At 46.3% G+C, this 16,864-nt stretch overlaps 1 protein-coding gene across 1 annotated transcript in view; it reads left to right on the top strand.

Moving 5' to 3' along the window:
• The window catches only part of RANBP10 (RAN binding protein 10), a 66,435-nt gene that overhangs the window by 23,594 nt on the left and 25,977 nt on the right, over window positions 1–16,864 (top strand). Inside the window, exon 3 of the mRNA XM_039222666.1 lies at window positions 2,105–2,157. Coding sequence (XP_039078597.1) covers window positions 2,105–2,157 — 53 coding nt within the window. The remainder of the gene's footprint in view (window positions 1–2,104; window positions 2,158–16,864) is intronic.

The following is a 16,864-nucleotide window of genomic DNA, read 5'->3' as shown; positions in this document are numbered from 1 at the left end:
GTTCCTGCCAGCATGATGGGGTAGCTGGTTTCAGAGGAAGATGTGTGGGTCAGAGCCTTCCTTCCCTACATGATCTGATCCTTTATTTGGATGGTAGAGGCTGCTCCCCCAAAACCCAGTGGCACAGCCAGCTAGAGAAGGGCAAAGGGGCATTACTGTAGATGAAGGACTTGCAGACAGTAGCACCATGTTGTGGGAACTCTAGTAGGGTTAGAAACAGGTACATAGGTGCATGGAGCATGTCAGGGGTAAAAGGAAATAATCCAAGATGGGGAAATGTATGTGGAAGTGTTCCTTGCAGAATCATTTACAGTAGGGAACAATTGGAATGTAAATGGATAGCCACTTAGAAGTGGTCAAAATAAGGCAACCCTGTGTAATTGCTTTAAAAAACATTGTGTGTGTGTGTGTGTGTGTGTGTGTGTGTAGTAAAATATACATAACAAAATTGACCGTTTTAACCATTTTAAAGTGTAAGTTCAGTGACATGAAGTACATTCACGTTGTTATGCAATCATAAAGTTATACCTCAGCCTTCTTGGTTGGTGATTTTAGTATTCTGAGCTTCTCAACTACTTGTTGGCACTTATATGTGGTTGATACTAGGCACCATGTGTGAGTTTCTACTATTTTACTCTTAGAAGATAATGATTTGTTTCTCTTATTTAAGTTTTTGGGGAAATACCTCACTGTTTCCTTGCACACTATAAACAGACTAAAAAAACCTATTCATTTCCTTTTCTGGCCTGCCCACTCATGAATGTCACTGAGACATCTTTGACAGAGTTGTGCAGCATGGGCCTGCCTTTCTCTGAGTGGTTTTTGGGTATCTGGGTAGGAGGAGTGGGGGAGGTCTCTCAGGGACTTAAAATACAGTCTCCCAATGCTGGTTGATCAAGGAGGTTAGTAGTGAATGTATGGGGCAAGGGTAATGAGTTTGGAGATACCCAGAGAAGAAGTCCTGTGGAAGGGGATATTGACAATCCTGTGCAGAAGTACATAGCTGTACTTTTTCCACGTCTTGGTCCTTGTTGAAGAGTGGCTTGTCCCCATGGACTTGAGCTTGTATTGCTCTGCCACATACTGTCTAGGATTGAACTACTTATATTAGGCACTTCTTGGAGACAGATCCCACCACCTTACCTGGAGCCAGAAACCAAGATACTGGAAGCAGTGATTTCAGGAAACTTTCCTCTGAAACTGAAGCCAGTGGTCCCTGGCTATAGATACCACCTCTTGTTTTTCCAGCTACTTAAGGCATTGAGATGATTTTCGTTAGAAGATCAAAATGTGGGCTCCCTGGGTGGCTTAGTCATTTGAGCATCTGAGTCTTGATTTTGGCCTGGGCTCATGATCCCAGGGTCATGGGATCAAACCCCATGTCAAGCTCTGTGCTAAGTGTAGAGCCTGCTTAAGATTCTCTCTCTCCTTCTTCCTCTGCTCCTACCCTGACCATTCTTTCTCTTTCTCGCTCCAAAAAAAAAAGAAAGAAAGAAATCAAAGTGTGAAGGTTCTTCAAGAACCATTAGTATGTTAAGAGTCACTATGTATATATTTTTTTATTTCTAGGAGAGAGAGAGAGAGAGACAGTGTGAGCAGGGGAGGGTCAGAGAGAGAGGGAGTGACAGACTCTGAAACAGGCTCCAGGCTCTGAGCTGGCAGTTAGCACAGAGCCCGACGCGGGGCTCGAACCCACGAACCGCGAGATCATGACCTAAGTGAAAGTCGGACACTTAACCAACTAAGCCACCCAGGCGCCCCAAGAGTCACTATATTAATTGCTTTTCCTAATACATATTTTATTTTATTTTATTTTTTTAATGTTTTATTTATTTCTAGGAGAGAGAGAGAGAGAGACAGCGTGAGCAGGGGAGGGTCAGAGAGAGAGGGAGTGACAGACTCTGAAACAGGCTCCAGGCTCTGAGCTGGCAGTCAGCACAGAGCCCGACGCGGAGCTCGAACCCATGAACCGCGAGATCATGACCTGAACGAAAGTCGGACGCTCAACCGACTAAGCCACCCAGGCGCCCCTAATACATATTTTAGAAGGGAGATACATAATCATTTTCTAACAAAAAATTTTATGTGTGTGATTTTTTTGAAGGTACATGGGAATAGGACTCTCAGCTCAAGGCGTCAACATGAACAGACTTCCTGGTGAGTCACTGGTTAAGAGAATGTTTGTTTTGCTCTCCTGATCCATTCTGTAATGAGAATCATGGTGGCAGCCAAGAGGCTGAAGACAACTTTTCTGGCTACCTACCCAAAGCTAGGCCATAGGTTGGAAGATCCTGAAAGTTGGCCATGGCTGGGATGGTATGGGCTTCCAATCCAAAAAACTAATTGGCGAGTGATTGTCATTCATGGAATTTGTAGTCAAAACCAAGCAACCTGAGCTTGCTCCTAGTGGAGATATGCCTTAGTAGCTCTTCTTCCCATTGGCCTTGGACCAGCCTGAGACTCTCACATATATGGAGAGGAAGGCTATTACCAACACCGTCTTCTTTGTTACTTCACCATATTAATGATCAGAGTCTGTAAGTGGCCTTCCACTTGGGTTACAGTTGAGGCAATTTCTTTCCTTTTTTTTTTTTTTTTTTTGTGTTTATTTTATTTTATTTATTTATTTTTTTAATGTTTTTATTTTATTTCTAGGAGAGAGAGAGACAGCGTGAGCAGGGGAGGGTCAGAGAGAGAGGGCCACAGACTCTGAAACAGGCCCCAGGCCCTAAGCTGGCAGTCAGCACAGAGCCCGATGCGGGGCTCTAACCCACGAACCGTGAGATCATGACCTAAGCGAAAGTCGGACGCCCAACCGACTAAGCTACCCAGGCGCCCCAATGTTTATTTATTTTAAGAGAGAGAGAACATGTGAGCAGAGAGGGACAGAGAGAGAGGGAGACAGAGAATCCCTATCAGGCTTTGCTCTGTCAGCACAGAGCCTGATGTGAGGCTTGAACTCATGAACTATGAGATTATGACCTGAGTCGAAATCAAGAGTTAGACACTTAACCTAATGAGCTACCCCGGTACCCCGAAGCAATTTCTTAATAAATAAGATGATTTGTGCAAGACTTAGATGGCAGTCAGCAACCTCAGATTTGTGGAATGCTCTGGGCCTCACAGATGGTCCTCCTTTACTACCTAAGCACCCTTTCAGCTATTTTCTGCCCAGTGCCTCATGCCTAGTTCTGGGCTGTATACAGTTGAGGGGATAGAAGCCTCCACTAGAAGCTGGTGAGTTCCAGAAGATGGTCCTAAGTCCATTTGTCCCTACAGTGGCATAAGTGACATGGTGCAAGCTGCCCTGACACCAACATGGAGGCAGGCAAAGTCCCTATGTTTTGGCATGGCCCTCTCTACTGTTTGTGCCTTGGGCACAGAGAAGGCAATTGTTTTTTTCCAATGAGAGAGCAGCACTTAAACATTTCATCTTCTCCCATCTAAGTTAAATATCACTCACAGATTTTTTTTTCTCATTGACTAATTTCAAGTACTTGAAATCTATACTTAGTCAGGATTCACCTAATTGTCAGGAGTCTGGCTTTTTCTTTATCTTTGATCTGAGTAAAAACTTGCCTTGAGTTATTAACCAGAGTGTGGGTGGCATGTTTGGCCTCCATGTAGCATGCGGCTGTGATCTTTGCTATAAAAGCCACTGGGCTGGGCTGACTATGTGTGTCTATAGTGTCTGTAGCTCTACCTTTTAGTAACCAAGGAGCTTAGAAAAATAATTTCCCATCAAGGGTAAACTGATTCTTCATCTTTTTCATACTCCAAATGTGCTCTTTGAACTTTTGTACTGCTGTGGTGGCAGAGAGAAGAGGCTTCTATAGGCTTATTTTACAGAAGTAACTATTATAATCTGTTATTACATGGCACTTAAGCAACCATGAACACTGGTTAAATGAATTTTTTTTTTACCAGGGGGAAAATTTTTTATTTTGTTTTATTTTTTTCCTTAAATAGTTTATTGTCAAGTTGCTTTCCATGTAACACCAGTGCTCATCCCAACAAGTGCCCTCCTCCATACCCATCACCTCCCTTCCCCTCTCCCCCACCCCTATCAGCCCTCAGTTTGTTCTCAGCATTCAAGAGTCTCTCATGGTTTGCCTCCCTCTCTCTCCGCAACTATTTTTCCCCTTCTTCTCCTGCATCGTCTTCCGTTAACTTCCTCCTAATCCACCTATATGTGCAAACATATGGTATCTGTCCTTCTCTGCCTGACATATGGTATCTGTCCTTCTCTGCCTGACTTATTTCGCTCAGCATAACACCCTCTAGTTCTATCCATGTTGCTACACATGGCCAGATTTCATTCTTTCTCATTGCCGTGTAGTACTCCATTGTATAAATATACCACATCTTCTTGATCCATTCGTCAGTTGATGGATACTTGGGCTCTTTCCATGTTTTAGTTATTGTTGAGAGTGCTGCTGTGAACATTGGGGTACATGTGCCCCTATGCATCAGCACTCCCGTATCCCTTGGGTAAATTCCTAGCAGTCCTACTGCTGGGTCTTAGGGGAATTCTAGTGTTAATTTTTTGAGGAACTTCCACACTGTTTTCCAGAGGGGTTGTACCAGTTTACATTCCCACCAACAGTGTAGGAGGGTGCCCATTTCTCCACATCCTCTCCAGCATCTAGAGTCTCCTGATTTGTTCATTTTAGCTTCTCTGACCAGCGTGAGGTGCTATCTCAGTGTGGTTTTGATTTGTATTTCCCTGATGATGAGGGATGCTGAGCATTGTTTCATGTGTCTGTTGGCCATCTGGATGTCCTCTTTGGAGAAGTGTCTGTTCATGTCTTCTGCCCATTTCTTCACTGGTTTTTTTGTTTTTTGGGTGTGGATTTTGTTGAGTTCCTTATAGATTTTGGATACTAGCCCTTTATCTTATATGTCATTTGCAACTATCTTTTCCCATTCTGTCAGTTGCCTATTAGTTTTATGGATTGTTTCCTTTGCTGCGCAGAAGATTTTTATCTTGATGAGGTCCCAGTAGTTCATTTTGGTCTTGATTCTCTTGCCTTTGGGGATGTGTCAAGTAAGAAATTGCTGCGGTTGAGGTCAAGGAGGTTTTTACCTGCTTTCTCTTCTAGTGTTGTGATGGTTTCCTGTCTCACATTCAGGCCCTTTATCCATTTTGAGTTTATTTTTGTGTATGGTGTGAGAAAATGATCTAGTTTCAGTCTTCTGCATGTTGCTGTCCAGTTCTCCCAGCACCATCTGTTAAAGAGGCCGTCTTTTTTCCATTGGACGCTCTTCCTCGCTTTGTCAAAGATTAGTTGGCCTGTTTTCATTTCACTCTGCCTGCCAGCTCCTGAGGGCTTTCCTTCCTGCCGTATCTGATAATCTTCCTTGATTATTCCTTAAGGTGGAAAGTAAGGTTCAGATTGCAGCTAGATAGGGATCCTCCCTGTGGAGGATTGATGCCTCTCGCTTTCCCAGGATGCAGGGCTGGCTGAATGGCTGGGCAGACCTAGTACAGGACAGATGTAGGGATAGAGGGGTGGCACTCTTAGGAATGATGGTGGGCCTGCCCACTGTTCATCCCAATGCTGGATTTGGAAGATGAGAATCCCTTTGGCACTTTCCATTTTCTGGGATCACTTTTTTTTTTTTCTTTTTTAAATGGCGGTGTTAATGAGCATACATTCTCCAAAACTAAAAGTATCATCATTCATAAACAGTTGGACCTGAAAGTACTAGCATGTATTCCAGCAGGGACATGATATGGAGGATGATGGTAACTAAGGCCTTTCTGCCAACTGCTTCTGATTTCCAAGAGACCCTTGTTGCAGTGAAAGCTATTTGGTGTTTTTGGATGTATGGATGGTGGGAGGGGAGTAATGATGATGGTCTAGGCTCGGTCTAGAATTTAGATTTCGGTATTAACTTCAGATGATATGTTTGAGGGTAGATGTCTCTTTTTTAAAATTTTTTTAATGTTTTTATTTATTATTGAGAGACAGAGAGAGACAGAGCCTGAGCATGGGAGGGGCAGAGAGAGAGGGGGAGACACAAAATCTGAAGGAGGCTCCAGGCTCTGAGCTGTCAGCACAGAGCCCAACGTGGGGCTCAAACTCACAAACCGTGAGGTCATGACCTGAGCAAAGTTGGAGGCTTAACTGACTGAGCCACCCAGGCGCTCCTAGATATATCCTCTTGATAGATACAGGTGTGTTTGATGGAGGGTGGCGGTTGGGGTGGTTACTGTGACTTCACATTGGTGTTGAGAGACAAATAGAGGTTTGCCAGGTGGTTCTGGGTACAGTAAGGCCTGTAAGTAGATCCGTAAGTTCTCTAGTGTGCTGGGATGGCTTCCCAGGGACAATCAGGATGACCCCTTTGAGGGAAGAGTCTTATGTTCTTTGTCAAGGGAGCTGGACATCTTTATTTAAGGAGTGGGAGCTGCAGGAATGTTTTGAACATCGACAGATGTGATCAGATTTGCTAATTGTAGAGGAGGCCTTCTAGAAGGGTAGAGGCTGAGCTGGGCCTCCTGGGCAGTAAGAACTGTAACAGCTTAAGCTTGTGATAGAACTTCAGGAGGTGGTAGATTATGGTTAAAAAAAAAAAAAAAAAAAAGGACTCCCTTTCCTTATTCTGAAATATTTAACTGGAAGCATTTAATCAGAAGTGAACAGTTTATATTTATAAACGCCTTACGTGTGTTTTTTGAGATAACGCAGTATATCATGTTTAGTTGAGAAGAATCCTACTAGGTCATTGGGAGGGGTTCCTTATTTTCATGGCTATATGTAGATTACTTTCAATTTGTAAATTTAGAAAAATTTATCAGCAGGGGCGCCTGGGTGGCTTAGTCGGTTAAGCGTCCGACTTTCGCTTAGGTCATGATCTCGCGGTTCGTGGGTTCGAGCCCCGCATCGGGCTCTGTGCTGACTGCCAGCTCGGAGCCTGGATTCTGTTTCAGTCTGTGACTCCCTCTTTCTCTGACCCTCTGCTGCTCACGCTGTCTCTCTCTCTCTCTCTCTCTCTCTCTCCTAGAAATAAATAAAAATATTTAAAAAAAAAAATTTATCAGCAAATCTATCAGCCAATCCATTATGATTGGTCTTTGAGGGAGGACATTTTTTGAAAACTCCCTTCCTGTCTTGTTAGCTTGTTCATATAACTTTCTTGTGGCATCACTTTCAGTATATTGTGCTTTGGCCATCTGATTCTCTATATAGGAAAATGGCTATGATTTTGATTAATTACCAAAACCTAAAAAAATTTATAATTTAGATTAATTGAATTCATTTTGTTAATAAAAACTGTTTTTAATGTTCATTTATTTTTGAGGGAGAGAGAGAGAGTATGAGCAGGGAAGGGGCAGAGAGAGAGGAAGACACAGAATCCAAAGTAAGGTCCAGGCTCTGAGCTGTCAGCCCAGAGCCCAGTGTGGGACTCGAACCCACTAACCGTGAGATCATGACCTGAGCTAAAGTCAGTCACTCATCCGACTGAGCCACTCAGGTGCCCCTACCACATCTTCTTTGTATGTTAGGGCTCAGTGTTGTTGAACCCACTGTGGGCTCACGTTTAGTCATGTGAGGAAACAGACCTTTAGGGTTGTGGGCAGCTTATGGAGCAGTACGTAGCTCAGTGGTTAAGAGCCTGGACTCTGGAGCCACCCTCTACATTTGCATCCTGGCCTCCTGACTGAAGTTGGATGCTTAACTGAGCCTCCCAGGTGCACCTTCATATTTTTAATATAACATTGTAGGGAAATCGTCCTCATCTTTAAAATGGAAGTGATATAAGTACCTAACTCATATATGGAATGATTATGGAATTTAGTGAGTTAATTCCTACAAAGTACTTAGAATAGTGCCTCATAAAAAGAGAGGTACTGGGGCACTGAGTGGTTCAGTCAATTAAGTGTCTGACTCTTGATTTCAGCTCAGGTCATCATTTCACCCTGCATCAGGCTCTGTGCTGAGCGTGGAACCTGCCTAAGATTACTTCCTCTCCCTTTATCCCTACCCTGCATGAGTAGGTGGGCTCCCCCTCTCTCCCTCCCCCCTACTAAAAAAAAAAAAAAAAGGGTGGAGTACATGCATGTTAGCTTTTGTTGTAAGTGAGAAAAAGTATTTTTTTCTACCTGAGGAAGAAAGTACCTGTACATTTAAAATTTTTTTACAGGAGTGCCTGGGTGGCTCAGTCAGTTAAGCATTCGACTTGGGCTCAGGTTATGATCTTATGGTTCATGGGTTTGAGCCCTGTGTTGGGCACTGTGCTGACAGCTTGGAGCCTGGAGCTTGCTTCAGATTCTGTGTCTCCTTCTGTCTCTGCCCCTCTCCCATTCATGTTCTGTTTCCCTTTCTCTTTCAAAAATAAACATTAAAAAAATTTTTTTAAATAAAGTTTGTTTTGTTTTTTAACAAATGCTTGTATATCAGAGTAGAGTTAGATATAACTGAAACAATATTTTCTCTCTGAGCTTGTGTTTTCTGTATTTGAGTAGCCATGCTATTTGGACTTGAGTTATGGAGGATGAAGATGGTACAGCAAATAAAGTCAGGAAGTTGATGTTTCAAGTGTTTTCTTTTAGGCCTTCCTGTACTGGCTCAGCCAGGACATCTTTGCCTCTAGGGCTGTCACGAGTAGAGAGTAGCCACTCTGGGGGTCTCACTTAGCCCTGGGGCAGATGATAACAAAGAATACCTCTTGTATGAGACTCTGGTGGTCCATCTTTCCCAAGAGCATATGGGCATGTCTTAGCTTGCATTGTCAGAAGTTTCTGTTGGAAGATATGGAAGTCTTGATGTTTACCTTTTGTAGGATGTTTTAGGCCTCCGTTAAGTGTGAGACCAAGGAACATGTGTGGTCCAAATAAGAATGTCAGCATCCTTGGCCAAATGCTTTGAAAGCAGGCAGGATGATCTATAGGCAGGTGAGTACCTGCAGCCCGACCCTCCCATCATTGAGCTGGCAGCAAGCAACATGGCCTGGATCCCTGGATTGAAGAAGCAGTGAGAAAAAGTCAGGGTTGTAGAGAGAGTTTTGGGATTCTACTAATCTTGGGTGCTTTGAGGGAGGTGAGGATAGGACAGATCTTGTGCCTTGTACCTCAGAGAAGGTCAGGGAGACTCGGGCTGTGTTGATAGGTAGCCTCATCTGCCTCTGAGCTGGACAGCTGATAATTTCCTCCTTGCCATTTCTGTGGAGGAGACAGCTATTCTCTTGGTGTGGCATATATTACCTTAATTACTGCAACCCCGCAAAGGAGAACCCTTGAGGCACACTTTCTTTGAACTGTTGTAAAAGAAGCAGCTAGAAGAACCACAGCTGGAGATTGGGGGTAGGGGAGCATCTCTCCTGAAGCAGATGGTATCTTGCAACCAGGCTCTGGTAGGGGGGGTTGGAGGGTAGTAGAGGGACTGTCTGCCTTGCTCCCACAGGATGGTCATGTTCAAGTGAGTCATCTCCTTCCCCCCCAGAGCTTGCCTTACCTAAGCCTGCCCTGAGTGGTCTGTTAGGAGCAAGCCCCTGGGAGTATTTGTGTCCTGATCTCTGTGGCTGGGGCCTGCTTCTACTGGGTGGGACACATGCTGCAAACAGCTGATATTTCACATTTGCACCTGTCATGGGAGAGGAACAGCAGATAGCAGAGAAGAGGGCAGAACATGGGTGTTTATGCCAGGTTCCTAAGTGCCGAGCCTAGCCCCTGTCAGTGTGACAGGCACTGACAATCAATAACAGGGTGTTCAATATCCTTTCTTTCTGCCCTCGTAACTTGCAGTATAAGGTGCCTGTTCAGAGCACATACCAAAAGCAGGTGGCTTTGCTCAGTCCCTCCGTGAGTCTAGTTGGGTGAATTGAGCCGTCAGAGCCCCACTGGAAATCTGGGTGTACCTTTTCCTAACCCTGGTAGAGCTCCTGGAGACAGTCTTCTGCAACACTGGCACGATTGTAGGTACCATACAAGCCTCCCAAGTGAGTAACAACCTAAGCTGGCAAGAAGCTGACTGAGCTGCTCAGGACTGCAGCTGTGGGAAGAAAAGGTTGGGGTTTGTGTGCATGGTGCTGCCCAGCCCCTTACTGCCTTGCCCATTCTTTTCTTTGTCTGTCTGAGATATCCTCGTAAAATGACCCGGAAGGGAGTAGAGCAGTAGATACTCGGGTTCCACTGGGAAGTCCAGAGCAGAGGGTAGTTTGGCATTTGGGGCCCAAGGGCCAGGTAGCTGTTCAAAATCCCTGGTGGTTCCCACAGTAGTTAATGGTGCCGGCAAGACCCGCCGTAGTCCCTACTGCAGGGCTTCTTTTGTGTAAGAGACTCGCTGCTTCCCTGCTACTCCTTCCTGGGCCAGCAGTGCCCTTGGCCCCATGGCCAGTTGAATCATGGTCTTTTTCTGTGGGCCTTTTCCCTTACAGGAAGACCTATATTAAGTCCTTTAAGGTAAGAGGTTTCATCGACAGCAGAAGGGCCAGCCAGTTCTGAAACCCGTTTGTCAGTCTCTGAAAAGAGAGATTCTTGTGTCCTCTGGTGTGGCTGGAGGCTGGGGCCACCCCAGGGTGGAGCTGAGTGTGGACTAGTTACTGCTCAATCCCTTGCCTCCCTGGTGTTGGGCAGGAATCTGTATCTAGAGGTCCTGGAAATACTGTACTACTATGCCTGAGTCTCCTTTTGGGAAGGCTTTTGCACATGCCACTCTCAGGATCTGGCGATGTGTGCAAAGTCATAGCCTCTTATACTACCAAGGGCACTCATCCACTGACTTTCCCCTGAGGTTCAAAAGGAGCTCAGTGGAGACTAGGAAAAACCAAACCTGAGTTCAGAGGAAACATACCAAGGTCTAGGAGCTGAGGTTTCTCTTTGGTTTTGTGGGACGATGTCACCCCTTTCCGTAGCCTGATTCAGCATAGTAGATGACGGACTCAGCCTGTCCTCTGGGATCCTGAGATACAGGCAGGTAGCTCTGTTAGATATGGCAGATGCTACTTGAGCCATGTTCTGGCCAGACCCAGCTATACCCATCTTGGCTTCCCTGGGCCTCCCCTGGCCATCAGGTATCTGTTTTTTGGGGTATAGAGAAGGAGTATTACTCATGGAAGGCTGCTTTTATGAAGGTGCTGGCTATGTAGCCCCTCCCTTGCCCATGGTTTTGAGCTGACACCTGCCCCTATCTCAGCATAGAGCCTAGGTACATCTGTGAGGACAGGCTCAACCTGGTATCAGCCCGTGGTGTCACCAGCTACCTACCTGCAGACAGCCTTTTTCTCCTGCTCTCCTTACCTTGACTTCTGTGCTGAGCAGACCCCCAGGGTACTCCTGAGCCCTCTGGCCTGGAGCCTCCAAAGGCATAGCCTTAGGGTTGTGTAGATCCTATTCCTTGGTCCCAAGGTTCTGAGAGCTTGTGTTAGCAGCAATGTGAGTACCAAAATGCACCTTCTCTGATGCCACTGCACTGTCTGCTGAGTGAAAAGATCTCTTTTTGCTTTCCCATTATCCATTGCAGAGCTGCTCCAGGCAGTAGGTCCTATGAGATTTTTTAAAGATACTTGAGGTTTGTGGAAAAGCATTTATCTGATGGATTCCAGGGAGGGATGGCTCTGAGGAATTGACCATCCTTAAGAAGCAGCCCTGCCAGGAGGTCTCCCAGTGCACACGTGCTCTCTCTACAGCAATCCCAGGCTCAGTAAGCACCCTGGCCAACCTAGTCCAGCACCTTTCCTCCATAGCCAGTCTCACAAGTGACATTTTGAGAGCCACTGGGGATGGCTGTTGAGCTCTGTCAAATGCTCTGAAGGCCAGATGGCCTCCTCAGGAAACTGGGGACAAGCAAGAGTAGAGCAGGCCTAGGGATGCCATTGGTGGGCTTTAGTTAGGAGAGGTGGGTGGTGACCAGCTCCATCCCTGCTCGCTCCCTCAGGGAAGAAGGAAGCAGAAAGTCTGAAGTGCCTAGGATTGACCCTGGAGCCAGTGTTAGAATGGAGAGAGAAGAGGGGCGCCTGGGTGGCTTAGTCGGTTAAGCGTCCGACTTTCGCTTAGGTCATGATCTCACGGATCGTGGGTTCGAGCCCCGCGTCGGGCTCTGTGCTGACTGCCAGCTCAGAGCCTGGAGCCTGTTTCAGTCTGTGACTCCCTCTCTCTCTGACCCTCCCCTGCTCACGCTGTCTCTCTCTCTCTCTCTCCTAGAAATAAATAAAACGTTAAAAAAAATTAAAAAAAAAAAAAAAAAGAATGGAGAGGGAAGAGAAACTCAAGGGTGAGTGCCTCCTGTGAGCTAGTATTCCCTAGCCATTCTTGTTTAATCCTCTGACCAAGCCTGGAAGAGTTTAATCAAGAGAATTCAGAGGGCCAAGTGATAGAGGTGGGATTCAAACCCAAGTCTGTCTGGTCCCAAAGCGCAATGGGGACTGGGACCCATTTCTTGGAGAGAGATGGCTGCCTTGGTGGCCTGGAGGCCAAGGCTTAGGCTCTCTTTGTGAGGCTTGAGCTGGACTCTGTGTGCTGGTGAGCCACAGGCCAGAACCAGAACCTCATGGTCATGCACAGCACCAGCCCCCTTCCAAAATTCTGTGTTAATGTGCTGATGATTCAGAAGTCCTACTACTTGGCAGTGGGAGTCCTCTCCAATTCCTAGCTCCTTGGGACTAAGGCCCCTGACATGTTCTTGCAGATGGAAGTTGCAGTGGGTGAACTCCTGGAGCAATTGTGCTGGAGTCCCTGGGACCCCCATGGGGGTCTCCTACCTCCAGGGCACTCTAACCAGCGATGGCATCTCGGAGTGCCAAGATGATGAACCATTTCCTTTCCTCAGCCACCCCCACACTTCTGTGATAGAGACTTCCCCTCTGAATGATCATGGAAGGGGAAGTGGGTGGTGCCAGAACATATGAAGTGAGCACCTAGGGCTCCTTGGCCCACTTGACTTCCCCTTGCATCACTGGCATCTAATAGGTGTCTGACATGGCAAGGCATAGGCTTTTCTGTGTGGGCGCCCATAGGCTGGCTACCCATTCATTCTCTCTGGGAGGGACAAGGCTCATTCTCTTTGGAGAGGGAAGAAGGATTAGTGGGGTGGCCCTTCTGTCAGAGTGTTTTCTTCATTGTGTGGTCTCAGCTCTTCTCTGACTCAGAGCCAGCTGGACCTGACTTCTATAGGAGAGGATGGTGGTCCAGGCAGTTGTGCCCCCTTGTATTCTTCTGTGTTTTCCCTTCACATCCCACTGTCTTTTCAGACAGCTGGTTCCAGCCCTGTGAGAAGTGTGACAACTCTCATTCCCAGGCATATCACCCCAGCCTCACACCAAGCCCATCCAGAGAGGGTGATTGCTCCTGCTGCCAAATTAGAAAGTTGCAGACTTTGGCTCTAGAAGTTCTGTTTGGGGTTCTGAAGCAGAGTACGGTAGGGCTGGAAGGAAGGCTTACCCAGAGGTGTGGGAGTGAACATAGCTACTGGATACTCTTAATGGGAAAGGGGACTTAGAACCATGGATTCTTCCAGAGCTGGCAGAGGCATTTGCATCAGCTTTCTTGCTTCATAGAAGAGGAAACCTACTGAGAGAAGTTAAATGACTTACGCAGGTGTAGAGCCAGGTCTCCAGCCTATCATGGGCCTTTTGCCAGGATCCGGAAGTGGCTTCACCATTAGTCTGTATAGGTGGGGGCATGATGCAGGCAGACAGCTCTAATTGCTTTGCATTTCTTACAAGAAAAATGACAACAAAACTCCTTCATCAAGCTTGCAATTGCTCACAGGCGGTATGTCACAATGTGGTCTGATCATTGACAATGTTGTACTTCAGGCTTCCTGCCAGCCCTTGACTATACATTTCCCTTTTTACTTCAACAAACATTTCTTGAGCACTTACTGTGGGCCAGGTGTTATGCAAGGTGAACAAAAAGATGTTTAGATGTGGCCCTGATAGCTGAAGAACTTTGGTTGCTTCGAGAGAGAAAAACCTGGGGCACCTGGGTGGCTCAGCTTATTGAACGTCTGATTCTTGATTTCGGCTCAGGTCATGATCCCAGGGTTGTGGGATCAAGCCCTGCATCAGGCTCTGTGCCGAGCATTGAGCCTGCTTAAGATTCTCTCTCTCCCTCTCCCCAGCTTGCTTGCTCACTCACTCTCTCTGTCAAATAAATAAAATGAAAAAAAATTTTAAACAAACAAACAAAAAAGGGGAGAAACCCATTTCTAACCAGCTGGTCAGCCAGAACTCAGGCAGGGCAAACAGGAGTGAGGTCTCAGGGATTTAAATGCTGTCTGGGACTTTTTTTCCTCTCTCTTCCACCTGCTTTGTGCTTATTAGCTTTAGTCTGTCAAACTGGCATTCAACACAAGATTGGAACAATGGCAGCACAGAGCTTTGAGACCCACTCTCCTCCAGCATCCTTGTAGAAAAATCAGGAAGATCTCTTATTGATCCAGTTTGGGTCAGGGAGGAGGAATTACTAGGATTAGCAGTCCACCCTGGAGACAGAGTTGGTGTGGGGGGAAAGGGGAGCTACTTCTTTTTTTTTTTTCTTTTTTTTTAAATACTGTTTTATTTATTTCTAGGAGAGAGAGAGAGACAGAGAGAGACAGCGTGAGCAGGGGAGGGTCAGCGAGAGAGGGAGTCACAGACTCTGAAACAGGCTCCAGGCTCTGAGCTGGCAGTCAGCACAGAGCCCGACGCGGGGCTCGAACCCACGAACCGCGAGATCATAACCTAAGCGAAAGTCGGACGCTTAACCGACTAAGCCACCCAGGCGCCCCAAGGGGAGCTACTTCTTAAGAGAAGATGAATCCTATCCCCTAAAGAAGTGGGGGCTGGCAGACAAATCCTAGCACTCCTTGTTCACCTACTCTACTGCTTGTTCTTGCAGTCTTGGGGGAGGGGTGCCAGGAGGCTCTGTGCCCATTCCTTTCTCAAAGTTGATGGAACTCAGCCAGATACCAGTAGGGAGTAGTGTTGGTCAGGTCAGCCAAGACTGGTGTTTGGAAACCTTGTAGGGGTTACCTGAAGTTTTTTCTAATGGAGCCCAGTCTTTGAGGAACTCACACTGTTCTCTCAGAGCATCTTCCTTTTTCCTGAGGTTGGATTGTGGGCTACCTCAAGAAGGAGGAGGTGGTGGCTTCACCCTTGTGGGCACCTGCTTGGTGCATACCTGAGTGTCCCTCAGAACTGAGCTTCTGAGAATGTTCTCTACAAGACCACAGCCTTCATGTAGCCTCTCAGTGACTCAGTTTCCTCAACCTTCCAAGGGGGATTATCGTACCTGCTGATTGGTTGGAGACTCAGTGTTTCTTCTAAGTAGATCTTAGGGCTCTTTGACAAAGCTGTCTAATTGCTCCCACCTCACTTGGTAGAGAACAGTAGCTAGGTCCAAGGAGATGAGTTACTGCCGAGGACCTGCCATCTTGGAGAGACAGGGCTGTATCCAGGACCAGACTGCAGAAGCCCTTCAGGCCACACTGTTGCCCTAGCACCAAGGGTGATAGTGTCTCTTTCTAACGGAGGCCAGACTGCCCTCTGCAGGACCCTAGATTGAGACTGACAACAGACCATCTACAGAATGTGTAACAGCAGTTAGGCCTTGGTCTTATATGGTTTGTCTCCTGTGATTCCTCAAGAATGGCAGGGTTAGTACCTGCTCCTCTCTGCTGTACAGCTTCTCAAGGCCTGGGGAGAAGGTTCATTGAGGGCGGGGTAACTTAATCCATTTAGAGTAACTTTATGACCTTTAACATCTCCTCTTCTTTTTTGAGCGTGTAGTGCCTTGCTCTGTGTTTGTTGTGCCCTTTCTAGTTTTTGGTCTGAATTTTTCACCCAAAGGAAAATCAGAAAGCCATTGTATCAAGACAACACAGTAAGAAAATCCTCCATTGACTTATTTAAAATTTTGTGTCTACGCTACTGTTCATTTCATGAGTGTTCCCATCACAGTCTTGAGCATCTGGGATAAGCCACAGTCATTTCACTGGCCTTGTATAGCCACCACCTACTCAAACTTAACATACCCAAAGGCCTGCTCCTTCTATTAGGAGGTGGTACTACCATCCACCCTTTTGTCCAGGACAGAAACCTGGAAGGCATCCTTGTTTGCTTTCAGACCAGCAGCACACACATCCAGTGAATCCCGTGAGCTCTGCTCCCAGTCTTCTTAACTCTCTCAGCCCCAGCCCAACTGGCCACCTTTTCCTGTTTTTCAGACATGCTGGCTCATTCACTTTACCCCTAAAGTTATTTTTTCATTTTCTTTTTTAAATGTTTGTTTATTTATTTTGAGAGAGAATGTGAGAAAGTGCATGCGCACGCATGTGAGGGAGAGGCAGAGAGAGAGGGAGATTGAGAACCCCAAGCAGGCTCTGAGCTGTCAGCGCAAAGCCCATTGCAGGGCTTGAACTCAAGAACCTTGAGTTCATGGCCTGAGCTGCAGTCAGACGGTTAACCGACTGAACCACCCAAGCTCCCCTAAAGTTCTTTTTTTCTGATTTTCTCATCAAGCACACCTCTGCTTAGGGGTCATGCCTCAGCAAAGACTAACTTGACTCCTCCATCCCAGTTAGTCCCTATCCCCACTCCCATTTCTAGCCCATCGCCTTGCTTTGTTTTCTTCAGAGCATGTTTTATCTACCAGGTCTTTTCTTGTTTGCTTATTGATTTACTTATATATTATGTCTTCTCTGCTGCTTTTCCACCTCCCACCACCCCCAATTTGTCAGCTCCATGGAATAGGCTGGCCTTTGTTAACTAATTGGTGGCAAGTGGATTGGTTGCTCTTCTTTTCCAGCGAATGGGAAAGTAGCAACAGTGACCCTAAACCAAGCTGCTGCCGCAGCTGTTACTACTGAATGAGGTATATAACATCCATTTTTCACCCCAGGCTGCCTTTTATACACATACATAAACACTTCCTATACAT

This window comes from Hyaena hyaena, unplaced genomic scaffold, assembly GCF_003009895.1.
Source record: "Hyaena hyaena isolate Hyena2069 unplaced genomic scaffold, ASM300989v1 scaffold_18, whole genome shotgun sequence".
NCBI classification, from domain to species: domain Eukaryota; kingdom Metazoa; phylum Chordata; class Mammalia; order Carnivora; family Hyaenidae; genus Hyaena; species Hyaena hyaena.
The sequence above is the reverse complement of the archived record's forward strand: the minus strand, read 5'-3'. Positions and strand labels throughout refer to the sequence as shown.